We start from the raw sequence: 14,765 nt of genomic DNA, 5'->3' as shown, positions 1-14,765 counted from the left end.
CCAGGCACCCCTGTTTGCACTCAAAGGTTATGCCACTCATCAAAATCTGGGAGTGGAGATTCATCTGGTCCCTCTTCCTATCTGCCCAGACTTGCCCTAAAATGTCTCCGTGATCAACGGTCCAGCACAACCCCAAGTCAGCCGTAGATTTCAGCCAGATCCTAAGCTGTCAGAGATTTTCCGGTCTGACAACAATGATGACATTTAATGTGTAAGCAGAGAACCACCGTGTACAAAGTGCTGCCATGTACGTTTTTCACACCAATGTCTGTGGTCTAGGCATTATCACAACTTTATTTTACTCAAGGTTATTGCTTTGTTTGCTTAGTGTCTATTAGCTCTGCTTTTTTCTGATAATAAGAACCCCTGCTCCTGACAAACACATAACACATATTAGAAAATTAGTTTACCTGACTCTAATGTGTGCTTCTGTTAAGAAGCACCAATCTTTTTTTTTTTTAATGTTTATTTACTTTTGAGTGAGAGAGAGAGAGAGAGCAAGCAGGGGAGGGACAGAGAGAGAGAGGGAGACACAGAATCTGAAGCAGGCTCCAGGCTCTGAGCTGTCAGTACAGAGCCCAACGTGGGGCTCGAACCCACAAACCATGAGATCATGACCTGAGCTGAAGTCTGATATTTAACTGACTGAGCCACCCAGGCATCCCTAAAACATATCAATTTTAATCCTTCCACCCAAACATAGCCCACAGTGTATTGGTTTCTCTCTTTCTCTCTCTCTAGCCCCCAGATCCGGTCTCTGACCTTCCGTGCTTGGCTTCGTGCCCTGGGAGGTTATGCTCATCAGACTGCCCCTGGGGTCTCCTTGGCCTGAGTAGTTTTGGCCAGTGGAGGAGCATCCTCAGCAAATGTCAGAGAGCCAAAAGAGGGAAGGGTTGGGGTCACAAACACCTGTTCCCCAACCACCTCACTGCAGTCTGCCAGCTGCTGTGTTTCTCCACAGGCACAGCACTTGCTAGAAGGCGCTTCTTCTAGGGCACCGACCCTTGCTCGCCCCTTCAGATTTGGGGGTGTAACGGTTTCCCTGTGCTGCAAGTCTCTGGGTACTTCACTGTGCCTTACTGGTCTCCCCAGTCCTGATTGTACCTCTGTGCATGATCCCGTGATTGAATTCTATTCAGTGAAATCATTTTGAGTGTGCCAGTTATTTCTTACCGGGATTCTGTTACCCACAGCCAATCTTAGAAACTCGTCCTGATGGTTGCAGTGATTAGTCTGGGGAGTGGCACACAATCCGATTCAGACCAACCGTAGTTCTCCTGTGAAAAAAAGTGTTTTTGTAGCTAGAATTGGGAGAGAGAAGCCCATTCCTCTAGAATGGTGAAGCTAGGAGGATATGCATAAGCTTTATGCTGGCTGCCACATCCCCACCTCATGGAAAAAGCCATCCGAATCTTGGTTTTAGTTTCTTGGGCTCTCACACAGCCCTGATTCTTGTCTTTCAAATAGCTTCCTCTTTGTGTCTAAGCCAGTTTGAGTAGATTTCTGTTACCTGCAACCATTGCAATTAAGATGGTTATTCAGCTAGTGAGTGGGAGGGTTGAAGTTCAAACTCTAGTCATCTGCCTCCAAAGCTGATATTCTCGGGCAGATAGTCCACATTCATAACTGTGACCCAGATGCCTCCCCAAAGCCTGTCACAGCTCTGAAAAGTCCCACCATTAAAGATCACTCCTAGGGGAAAAGGCATGTTGTATCTAGGAGTTACCCATAGCATGATACAGACATAAATGCATTTTGAATGGTAAGATTATGTGAAAAGTCTGTATTAACTAAAAGTTGACCAACTGAGTCATATCTTTAATGTCTAAGAGGAACTTTATACTGAAAGGAATCTTATGATAAATCTAGTAAAGACCCTCCATTTGTTTTCTTTATAAGTCCAGATTTTCGCTCATACTGGTACTGTATGAGCCCTCAGTTTAATAAACCACTTATAGGAATGGCTCCCTCCCAAAGTATTTCCCAGCTTATCACTGACAGGAGATGGAAGGATTTGTCTCACCGGATACCTCAAAAAGGAGGTGTCCCTTGGAAGTACTCCACTCTATCAAGACAAGTGGAGTTGCTGAATCTTGTCCAGATGCTGATAAAAAGTAACTAAGGGAAGTTTTCACGGGGAGTTACAGATCACCACAGTGCAACTAACAAGGTGGATTTCAGAATGGGGTGACTATAACCTAGATTAGAGGAAGTTATATATAAACCCAAGGGTTCTGAGGATGTAGGGACCTGGTGTTCTCCCTTCTTGTTACCTATCCTTTGCAGGATATCTTCCCCAAACTGCAGGAACCTCTCTAATGAAGCAGTATGTTCTTCTTCTAGCCAATTCTTTTGATATTAACTCATGCCAATTAGCCTCCTGTGCCCACTTGGTAATGTGAGCCACATTATCAATAACCATCTAGGAAAGGATATCTTTAGTGAAGATCGTGAAATCTTGTCCATCATAGGCCTGCTGGAGAAACATGGTGCTTCTGTCCTCCAACAACTCCGAGCCAATGATTCTCTGGTAACTGTGAGACCCTGGCACACACGTGCAGGTCACGAAGGGGCTTAGACAGGGACATGGAGGTGGGCATCCAGGTGATGACTAGGGGAATGGCTGGAAGCGTCCTCTGCCCCCAAATACATCACCCCACAGGCATGCCTCCAGGAGGTTCCTGTGAGATAACCCACTCATCAACAGATGTTTGCAGAATACCTCCTACATGCCATAGGAACATGATCATTTTTGCCTTGGGGAATTATCCGATAATGGGAATGACCCACACTGATAAACTTTATAATGTGGTAAAGGAGGGAAAGATATGCAAGAGCCAAAAATATCCTGGGAAAGTTAACATAGCAAGTCACTGTACATAAGCGAGCGGCTCACTGAGCCTGGCTGCCAGGAAGTGAGACACAGAATGGCCAGATTCAGAATGAGAAAGAAGATACAGGTTAGAAGCCTGAATGGGCATGGCATAGAGATATGGAGGGCAAAGGACAGAGGGCTCCTGAGAAGAGACAACTCAGAAGATGCTTAGGGCAGGTGGCAGGCACTGAACGCCATCAGGCTTTGCCAGAAGAGTGCAGCTCAGCAACCAGCTGCTCGAGTTCACTGTCAGCCCAGGGCAACCACCTGCAGGGATGGGGGCTGGTGCAGGGGCGGGCCCATCTCTGCTGCCACCTGAGTGATTGTGCTCACTCTGCAGCTGCTTCCGTTCCACCTTGAAGGTCTGCTGCTGGCCCCTTGGCGGCTGAGTGTACCTCTCCCGGTGACCAGGCATGGGGTTCTCCACCATCTACAGAGCCCGTGGCTCTTTCTGCCAAGAGACACTCGTAGGTAATGACGGGATGAGAAATAAATTCAGTGAAATAAATACATGCAGTGAATTGTCCAGGTGAAAAGATGTCAGAGTGAGTCCCCGGGAAGCAGGCATAAAAGGAAGATATTTAGAGTCACAGACAACCCACGTTAGTGCTCTGGGTTCAGCTGCATCCTGGGACCTAGCTGTCACTTCCTTTCACAGAATCACAGAACCCTAGGAACTGGGGCCTAGAAAGGATCTTAGAGCTCCAGCCCAAGACCTGGAGGCTTTTTCTGTCCAGGTTTGGAAATTTAGGATGAAATTTTACAGGTAATCTCATCTTGGAAGTGAAGCAGGGAGCCCTGTTCTGGGCTTCGGGGAAGGACCCGTGATCACTCATTGGTCCCCCAGGGTTGCCATAAGAGGGCTTGCAAACCCTGATAACCCACCCCCTTGTTTTATGAATGAAGGCTCTAGGTAGATAAATGAGGGCTCCCACCTTGCCCCTGTGTGTGCATGGGCAGGTACGTACACAAACACACACACACACGCACACCCACACACACACCCCAGATCACTCAGAGAACCCACATGAGGGCTCAGCCTCCTGAGAAAAAGTGCTTTGAAAGCACAGTGCTTTTCCTCACTCTGTGCGGAAGGCTGTGGGGGCTGAGCAGAGTGAGGCCCTCTAACATGTGGGGCCACATCCACATCCAGGGACTTCTCTTGGTTGTCTAGGGACGGTACTAGACACCTCCTCCCCAGAGTGTTTCCAGATTACCCAGGTGGATGCTGTTGTCCTTTTGTGAACTCTCTGAGAACTCAGATCTTCCCATGTGGCCCTTGCCACTGCAGAGAATCGTGGATGGGTGTCAGATTCCCATTCCCCAGGCTGAATACTACTTAATGACGTTTATTCCTTCCTCTTTATTTGTAAGATATATTTAAGAAAAAAATATCGGGGCACCTGGGGGGCTCAGTCGGTTAAGCATCCGACTTCGGGTCAGGTCATGATCTCACTGTTTATGAGTTCCAGCCCCACATCAGGCTCTGTGCTGACAGCTCAGCACCTGGAGCCTGCTTCGAATTCTGTGTCTCCCTCTCTCTGTCCCTCCCCTGCTTGTTCTCTGTCTCTCTATCTCTCTCAAAAATAAACCTTAAAAAAATTTAAAATATATAGAGAATTTAACAAAATCATCTCACAAGCGGTTAGGTCATCTTTGGTGCATACAAGTCTGTCCACACTCTGCTTTTTTCTAAAACTGTGTCTGAAAGAATTCATGTAGGCTGTCTTTTAGAACCGGCCGCCCCAAGGCCAGGATGCCTTTACCTTAACTATGGGGGGACACAGGATTCCCTGAGGCTGAAACCAGGCCTGCCGGGGCCCCTTCCGCCTGATTGCACCAGTTCTGTAAAAGCAGAACTGTTCTCTCCTTTCTCCCTGCTTCTCTAGCAGAGGTGGGGGCCGCTTGGCAGGGCTCAGAGTAGGCACCCAGCCCCGTGGGCCCCTCCGTGGAGGTGGTATTCTGCACGTCAGCTGCAGCACTGAGCAAGATGGAGTCTGGTCTTCCTTCCTTAGGCCTGGGCGGAACTGAAGACCCCAAGGCCCCTTTCCATGGCTCTGAACTTTTACCGTCTCCGTTTCCTTCCTGGGGCTGGGGGGGTGGGGGGATGAGGGTTGGGATGAGGAGGCAACAGTGGAAGACACTCTCAAGTTGGGCATAAGTGTCTTTCCCCAAAAAAGTGTTGATTCTTGTAAAAATAAGATCCAGAGATTGAAGCAGAAGGACAAGCACTACCCCCGAATCAATAGTTATCACATTCTGCCTTCTATTCTCTTTATCTTCACTTACCTTCTACCGCCTTCTCGATGCTAAAGCCCTTAAGGACTGGGACTTTGCTTTTTTCCTTTGTGTTTCCTGCCAAGGCCTACCACAGGGAGGCTTGGCACATGGTAGGAGCTTCATAAATATTTGTGAATTAAGTTGTTGGCAGAGCATTTTATTTCTCTGCCTTGAAATATGCTGAGATGCACAGGAATCTATTTAACCTGGAATGCATACCTTTAAAAATACTTTTCGGAAAGTGCAGGCTGGCGAATGGGGAGCAGAGCTGAAATCTAATTTACACCCAGTCTGGAATCTGCACAAGGTGTATGTGCTTGAACCTGCAACCGATTTTGAAACCGTTCCACTTCTCTACATCTGGAAAGGCTTTTGTGGCTACTCTGCAGATACGCAACGGTTTAAAGAAGGAGGCAAGAGGAAGAGCAAGTCATGAACATTAGTTCTCACATCTTCTTAGTATCCATCCGTGTATTTGACAAGCATGTGAGCGCTTCCTCTGTGCCAGGCACTGTTCCAGGCCCTAAGCACACAGCACACAAAGCAGATACAAATGTCTGCCCTTGTGAAGGCTTCACCCTAATAGATGGAGGGGGGGAAGGCAGACAATGCAAAATACATGAAATATATATCATGTCTCTTAAAAGGTAGAATGGATATAAAGTTGCAAAGGGGACTATGCAGTACAATTTAAAACAGCGATGCTTGTGAAAGGCGTCCCCCAGAAGGTGACCTCTGAACCAGTGACTGCCAGGAGTGAGGGAGCCACGCAGGTATCCGGGGACACCAGTCCAGGCAGGGGATTGTACAAAGACCTGGAGGAAAGGGAAGGCAGGGCATGTTCCAGGAGCAGCAAGAAGGCCTGGGGCTCGAGCGGACAGAGGGGGGAAGAGTAAGTCAGAATCGCTTCCACACTTATTCATAGGAAAAAAACCTACAGAAATCAAATTCCAGGCAAAGAATGGGAGAGAAGGAAAAGGGATTTAAAAAGAGATTGTTTCTTTTTTTTTTTTTTTAGTTTAGTTTGAAGAGGGGGAGGGGCAGAGAGAGGGAGAGAGAGTCCTAAACAGGGTCTGTGCTAATGGAGCCCTATGCAGGGCTCAAACTCCTGAACCATGAGTTCATGACCTGAGCTGAAACCAAGAGTTGGACGCTTAACCAACTGAGCCACCCTCAAAGAGACTGTGTTTCTGAGCTAAGCTGGATTGGTATAGATAGAACTTCCCTTGGAATCTGGGGTTCCTTTTATGACATCAGGTCTATATGCCCAGGCCACGCCAACAAGCAAAAACCAAAACAAACAAGCATCAGCAACTTGGAGCATCTCTGCGCAACGGGAGGATCTGGGCTATGAGTGTCGCTGACATCATCTCCATACATATTTACATACATATTTACAACTCATATAATTTCACTTTCTTATGAAAATATAACCTTATAAAAATCTGCATTATCCAGAGTTTATAAGAGGGAATTAGAAACATGGTCCGTCGACAATGCTGTCCAAGTACAGCGTGATGTCTTTTTGCCAACCTCAATCTCAAGCCAGGTCCTGGTTTTTCCGAGCAGTCTGTCTCCACCAGCCAGGCCTGACTTCAAAGGCTGCTCTGCCCCTGAAGGCTGGCCTTCATCTGCCGGTCATCTGCCCGCCTACCCTCCTGCAGCTGCGGCGTGGCTCTGCTCCAGGGCATCGCAGCCCTCTCCCCTTGCTTTGCCACAGGCCCACTTACCCATCTGGTGTGTCCACAAGTACAGGTCACGCTTGCTCCTTAGTTGGGCTTCCGAAATGCTACTTCAGCCGTGATGGGAAGTTGCTGGACAGATGTTAAGTCAGTAACAGAACAGAAAAGATAGAGGGAGATCCATGGTACCCTTTCTCTCTTGGTGCATTAGACCTTATGATAATTTATATCCTACAGATACGTTGCTCAGATGATCAGATAGTATAATTACGCAGGTTGAGAATCATTTGAAAAAAACCTGTATCTGACCATTTTGTATTTCATACAATTCAATCTGATCGTTTGATTCTTTCTTCTGGTTCCAATAATTATGAAATTAGATTTCTCTCACCTTTTTCACGGACAGATTATCAGCATCAACTCACTTATTGAATGGAAATTTGCAGTTTATTTTATTTTTTTTTAACGTCTGTTTTTGAGAGACAGAGACAGAGCTCAAGTTGGGGGAGGGGAGAGGGCAGAGAGTGACAGAGACACAGAATCCGAAGCAGACTCCAGGCTCTGAGCTGTCATCACAGTGCCCAACGTGGGGCCCGAACCCACAAACTGTGAGATCACGACCTGAGCCAAAGTGGGAAGATCAACCCACTGAGCCACCCAGGCGCCCTGGAAATTTGCAATTTAGAATTTAGTCTTCTATCCAGGCCAGTCCAACTGCTTCTTAAAGGACCTTGGCTGCCCTGTCCCAGCAGCCTCTGACAGATATTGCTGACAAGCCTGAACACCACAACTAAACCACCCTTAGACCAGATGCAGTGGTCACATTCTAAATTGCGTTCCCTTTAACCTGTAGATTGACTAGTTGGGCCATTTTTACAAAGGACTGTGAAAATTACTGGATTATACAATGATTGATGAGGTGTTTGCAGATATTCATCCGTGGGGGCAATGTACATTTATGGGTATCTGTGATGTACAAGGAATGGTGAGGCAATGTCAGGAACAGTAAACAAATCAGATCCCAGTTCTGTCCTCCAGGAACTTACAGTATTATTGCAGACCTAAAGCATGGACAGAAATAAATACAAGGCAGCAACACAGGGCAGCAAGCAGTAAGTGCTATGAAGGAAGTACCAACAGAGTACTCCGGTAGCTCGGCAAAGACAGACTCTGTTCTCGTATGAAGGAATCCAGAAATGCTCCAAGACGGAGGTAGCAAACCGTCCATGAAGTTGGGCCTCCAATGGTCCGTGAAGGGCAGCAGCATTTGAATCATAGCCATCAGAGAACTCCAATTTATCTCTTGAGTACAGGCCGTGTGTTAGGTACCATGCTAAGTCCTTGATAAACATGAGTTTCATTTATTCCTCACAGCAACCCTTTGAAGTAGGTCTTGTAATTCCCATCTCGCAGATGGAAATTAGGGGCAGAGAGATCAAGAAAATTGCCTAAGATTATCCCTAGAATCCTTAAGTGGAGGAGACAGGATTCACACTCTGATCTCTTGCATGGGCACTCCCTCCACCTTAGATTACCCAACTTGCCCTAACATAGGGGCACTTCCCCTTTCCAGGCTCTATTTCAATCTCCTCCTCGCCTGGTCATCCCTGTTCTCTCCCGCCCCCTTGTGTCACAATGACTCATTGTCCCCGATTTCCCAGTCCTTGAGGGCCCAGGCTCCAGATCTTACAAGTGGCTGTGGGTCCTGATTGGATAACCAGGTCAACAAAATTCCAATTAGTATTTGTTCGTTCTCCCAAATGGCCCTATGCCTTAATACAATCAGAATGATTATGATTCCTGGGAACTACTCTTTGGAATTTCAGGCATTGTGGGAATGAGGGGGAGAAGCAGACAGCAATACTTTTAGTTAAAAGGATCTTTGGACACTCCTCAAACCATGCAGTCACGTGGGTGCTTCTATGCCCAGTAAGAACTGCTAATCTCCTCACCACTCACCTAAGACAGGAACTTATTGAAGGCCCCCAAGTACTGAATGTGACAAGTTGATTTTTTAAGTTCCTCTTTCAAGGCTACCTTTTTGGAGGTTACCAATGTCTTATCTCATATAAATTTTATTCTTTTCTGAATTTCCAGTAGGCACAGGCCCAGCTGCTAGGCATACAGCAATGAATACATCAAAGTCCCTTTCTCTGAGCTCTTTTCGATGACAAAGACTGGCAATAGATAAATACATAATACAAGATCAAGTGGTAACAACGCGTGTGAAGAAAAGTAAAGCAGAGACAGAGACCGTATGAAGAGAGCTGATCTTTTAGATAGAGGGACCAGTAAAGGCCTCTCTGAGCAGGTGGCATTTGAGAAGAAATTTGGGTACAGGGAGGAAGTGAGCCATAGGAGAAGAAACTTCCAGAGAGAACAGCAAGCCCAAGTCCTTGAGGAGGGTGCACAGAGGAATATAAATAGTAAGGAGAACCCCGTAGGGCCACATAGAGCTTTAGAGAATGAATGAATGAGCTCTGGTAGGTTTTTTTCTTAGTACTCTCTGTATACAATGATGACCATATGGTCTCATATTTCCCAGAAGAACTCCAACTTATGAATCTTACTCTTTTTAAGTGATTCACTGAAGTTGTAAGAAAATGTAATTTGATATGCATACTCTTGAAAGGTATTCCAGAATGAATATAAATTGGGACATCAGAAAGAATGTCCTTTGTCATCTTTCTCAATTTGGGTTTCATAAAACAAGTGTGTAAAGAGCCATTGCCTCATCTTTAACTTATGCCCCTTCCCTCCAGTTCTTGGCAACCCCCTGGGGTAAGAAGATTGAGGTCAATGGGTTTTAAGAAAGAATAGGCAGATATTTTAACTAGTCAGAAGAAAAACCTACAAATGAGTTCAATTTCTCAAGTTTAGATAGATTCCACGTCAGCCAAAAAGAAGAGAGCCTTAGGGGAGTGGAACATTGTCTTAGAGAAATTTTGGTTACACGTACCTTGGCAACAGCTCCATGGAAACAGACCGAAGTCTAATAAAGTCTATAGCAAAGGCCCACATTTTCTCATGTTAACTCTTTGAACTCTAGGCCATTTCTAAGCAGATAATCTGCAAGTCTGCCTTTTAACACTAGTCTGGTTGGCAACTTAGGGGGCTTATCCATCACCAGTCCTTGTCTCTGAAGGACCCTACCATTTGTGAAACAGATTGATATAGCAGATTGATACACCCATAGAATTCTGAGTTAGTACCGAGAGACTGACCTTGATTATTTCAAGATGAAACACACAAACCACATATGGCTTTGCAAGAGAGATACCATATATGCCCCACACTAATTACACCCACACACATCAGGTCACAGTTTCACACAGGCTGAAGTGAAGAACAGGATGAGTTGTAAAGTGTGAAACATCATTTTTTTCCCCTACACATTCTACACACAATTCTATACACATTCTACAACTACAGAAAACCACAGTTGCAAATTTGTAGTCATGATTGCTGCCCAAATTCTATATGGCTCACAATCAGATAACTTCAACTTCTTAGAGATAATACCTTTAATATAAATTCACTCAGGAAGTATTAAGTGCCTATTGGTCACTAGGTATTGCCTGGGAAATAAAGAAGAAAAGAATGAGGTGATCTCTCCCTGCCTTTAAGGGAAGAGTTTTGCAAATAGAAAATTATAGAACTGTAGACAGGCACTATGGACCACAGAGGAACAGTCTACTACAGGCTGGGGAGCCAATGAAAGCAACACTCTGGAAGTGACATTGGAGTTATCTTGACATTTCCTGGAGTCGTGACCCCAAACACTCTGGTATCTCTTCCCCATGTTTCCCTATCTAGAAGCTCCTACTCAAGGCCAGCATTAGGCACAAATATCACGTAGACCAAGTCTCATTCATAACCCTGTCTCCCTTCCTTGTCAACATCCCTCAGAATGCTCAGTCGGGGTTTGGCAGGACACAGCCTTCACTCCAAATGAGTCACATAAAGAGACCTGAAGGAAGAGACTCTTTGTGTATGTATGGGCAAGGTTAAGGGACTAAATGAGGGATGATGGCGCACATAGAAGCTAGCAATCATGGAAAGCCATTATCACTCCTAGAGTTGCAGAGATAAGAGAAGCAAATAGTGTTATCAAGGTTCAGTTGGTCTAGATCCATGAAGGAGCGACTACTCAGGCAAAACTATATCGCAGAGGGACACAGCTACTACCAGAGGCATTGCAGAAAGAGGGCAAGGAGGAAGAAGAAAATACCCCCAACCTCTCTTTCCTCCCTGCTCTCTCATCTCTCTCCTTTCAGTGCCTCCCATTGGTGAACCCAAATTGAAATTAGCCTGCAAGAGCACTAGGTAATGCAATCTGTAGCAGTCAACTTCCTAGGGCACAAGGCAGGACAGAGAAGGCTTGGAGTCTAATGAGTCAACAGGAGAAAAACCAACACAAAATGACCTTTCCTACCCTTTATAGCTGACTTGTTTCATTTCAAATTACACCAATGATCAAAGTGCCAAATATCCACATCCAAAGGTGCTGTGACATTGTGGTAAACCCCAGACCGTGGGCTCGAAAACCTGTATCTGCTTCAGACTCTGCTCATTATATGAGCTGAGTCAACCTCTGTATTCTGGGCCTGGGTTTCCTCACCTTGATTTTTTTTTTTTTCCTTAGCCTACAAGTGTTAGTGAGACAATTACATGAAAGATTCTGTGCAGGGGATATTATTGGAGAGTTCTTTGAGGATCAAATGTAGGTGATATATAAGCTTTGAGCTTCTAGAATATCATCCATTTCTTTCTCTCTTCCTCTTTCCATCATTTGTATCTTATCCTCCTCACCCCTAGTCTTTCCCATTTCTGACTTGAATGGTGGGACTTTACTGGATTAAATTTCTGTGGAAGTAGGAACTATGTCTGTCTTGTTTACTGTTATATCTCCAAAAGTGCTTGACACATAGTAGCCCATCAACCAACATTTGTGGAATTAATACACAGATGATTTAAAAGAGCTCTGACTGTCAAGTTCATGAGTCACCACCTATGGTGGTGACCCAGACCGAGTTCTAGACATTGCTTGCCAACCCACTCAGGAGTACCAGTCCCTCACTGGATGAGCAGTTGCTTAAGGCAGAGAAGCCTGGTGCTTCCAGTCCATGGGCCTTCTCCTGTATTTAGGACAACAGAAGGCATCTGCTTTTCCAGTGACATGGATCCCCTAAAAAAATAAAAAAATCCTCCTACTCAATTGATATTTCTTACACCCAGTAAACAAGTCCAGAACCATGGTTTTATCTTTCTATGATCTTTGTTATAGGTAGGGCTTATGGTAAGGAGGAAAAACAAACAAACAAACAAACAAACAAACAAACAAAGTAAGCCTGAGCAATGGATCTGCTCCTCTATTCAATGCCCCTGAAACTCTGGGCACATCCCCATGAACTTCACTAAGCTAGTAAAGAGAAACAAAAGGAAAGGAAAGGATTTGAGCAAAAAAGAAGGGTAGCAATGCTCAGAAGGAAAGTGAGGGGGTTACCAGGAGTGTCTTTCCGGAATGGCTTCTGCCCCTCAGCAGGTAGGTGACCTCAAAAGTCTACACACATGAACTGGAAAACTGTCCAGCTGACCATCAATCATGCAAGTCCTGGGTTTCATAAATATGCTTTTCCACCCTTGGCTTCATCATTTCACCACCGGGGGAAGACAAGCTGTTCCCCTCAGGCTGCCTCAGCTTTGGGTTCAGAACAAAGAAAAGTTGTGATACTCAAAGGCTGTGCTTCACTGTTAATACAATGATGAGAGGTAATGAGAGAACCGTCAGCCCCTAGAGTCCTTCTCTTTAGGAATCTTTGAATTGAAACACCAGCCCTTGCTCTTCAGTGACTTAACTGAGCAACACCTAGGGGAGAAATAGTGTCATCAGTTGCTAGGTAGAATAGGGAGACAAAAGGACGGTGTTGACTGCCTTCTAAGGTGACTTTTAACCCTTTATTGGTCTCACACACTGCCCATTCAGCTCTACTTCCTTTTTCCTGTCTGGGCCTGTCCCCCAGCTCCCTGGACAAACTCAAGCTGCTGTTTCCCAATGTGGCATGCTCTTCTGATGACAGCGCAGTCACAGCTTGATCCTGGGGGTTGCTAATCAAGAGAGCCAAGCGGCTGCCCCTCAGAATCTTCTGTCAAGCCTTTTCCTTGCCCTCCTTTATTCAACAAGCATTTTTGAAATGCAAAAAATGCTCACACACTTCTGGTGTGCTGGTCTCAACCCTACTCCTAACTTTTAAATATTTCTGGAGCATAGCTATGTGCAAGGCACAGAAAGACTAAGAATACGTGGTCCCTTAAGGAGCTCAAAAGAAAAGAAGTCTTTGGTTCTTCCCTGGAGCTTAGATTTCACCTAAGGTCAATGCAAAAGATTCACACAAAGTTCCCAGGACTTGGAACTCCCTGCTCTGGCTTCTGACAGTCTTAGACCCCTTTGTCTGCTATTGCAGGTACCGCTTCGAGGGTCCAGTTATTTTTAGCTTACGTCTATCCTCCTTGCTGCTCTAGCACCGTGCAAAACAAGCTCAAAAAATGCTTGTCTGCATTCCTTGGTGTAGGTCCCCTTTCGACAATGGCATCCCTTTGACCTTGCTTCCTTTGTCACATCTTCTCTGAATCTGACCCCTTTCCCTTCCTTTTATAAGGACCCTTGGGATTACCTTGGGCCCACCAGGTATATATATATATATATATATATATATATATATATATATATATACATGCATCTGACTACATATGTATGTATATAAACACACTTGGGGGGCTGTTCATTTTACCAAAAAAGGGTTTCACATCCTAATACTATTTTGTAAATTGTTTTTCACTTAGCAATACCAACAATGCACTTTAAAAAGTAGAATAGCTTTAATAGTCCTTAAATTCTTAAATAAATAGATTTAATGACAATCAAGATCCTAAAGGACAATGAAGCCTGCCCCGCCCACTAAGCTGGGAATCACTGGGGTAGGGAGTGTCTTGGGAATTGTCCTTGGGAAGAGCAAGTCTCCCTCTGCGGAATTGTCTAGCCTTAAATCTCAGGCTGCACTTTTCAGTGTCCTGTGCTTATCTTGTTCACTATGGATCCCTTTAACTATGTCTTGGCTTCGTGTGTGCGTGTGTGTGTGTGTGTGTGTGTGTGCGTCTTGACTTTTAACACCCAATTTATTATATGTATCATAAGGCTTTTCTGACGAATCTGACCTATTTGCCAGTGGGACAAATCATCCTCAAAAACCAAAGACAAATTATCAAGTTAGCAGAAGGGTCTTGTTTGTTAAATAATGGTGTTTTCCACATAATGTAATTTATTACAGTCAATAAGTAGTTTCCTCTTGGCTATTTAAAAAAAAATTTTAATGTTTATTTTTTTTATTTTTGAGACAGAGAGAGACAGAGCATGAATGGGGGAGGGTCAGAGAGAGAGGGAGACACAGAATCTGAAGCAGGCTCCAGGCTGCGAGCTGTCAGCACAAAGCCCGCTGTGGGGCTGGAACTCACGGACCATGAGATCATGACCTGAGCCAAAGTCCCCCGCTCAACCGACTGAGCCACCCAGGTACCCCTCCCCTTGGCTATTTTTAAAAATTCAATAGGTGTGCATGTGTTCAAGCCTGTGTGAGCCTGCATGTGTATGTGCGTGGGTGTGTGTGAAGTCTGATCCATTTTTGTGCTTAGGTAAAATCCATTTGCTAATTTTGGGACAAGACTAGCCCTTATACAAATGGGCAGTAGGATCCTGTTGCAAAGAACACAGGTTTAGGAGTCAGAAAAACTTGTTTCCAAATGGGGCTCTGCCTTCCCTACCTATAAGACCTTGAACATATTATCAGCCTCTCTAAGCCTCAGATTTCTCATGTGGAAAATGAGGGTCATAACTCCTTACAGAGTTGTTGTGAAGATTCAATAAGATCCCC

General features: G+C 45.1%; 1 protein-coding gene across 1 annotated transcript; it reads right to left on the bottom strand.

The window, feature by feature from the left end:
- Positions 1-801: 801 nt before the first annotated feature.
- On the bottom strand, positions 802-3,332 carry LOC124509853 (major histocompatibility complex class I-related gene protein). Its single transcript, XM_047076458.1, is given in 4 exon segments — positions 802-1,014; positions 2,251-2,359; positions 2,361-2,544; positions 3,191-3,332. Coding segments are annotated over 4 exon segments (621 nt in total). The 5' UTR covers positions 3,306-3,332.
- Between the last annotated feature and the right edge of the window lie 11,433 nt (positions 3,333-14,765).

The sequence above is a fragment of the Lynx rufus genome, unplaced genomic scaffold (assembly GCF_022079265.1).
Source record: "Lynx rufus isolate CCGP_SWC_20201006 ecotype Redwood Valley unplaced genomic scaffold, mLynRuf1.p SCAF_15, whole genome shotgun sequence".
Classification (NCBI taxonomy): Eukaryota; Metazoa; Chordata; class Mammalia; order Carnivora; family Felidae; genus Lynx; species Lynx rufus.
This window is presented reverse-complemented; position numbering and strand designations above follow the sequence as displayed.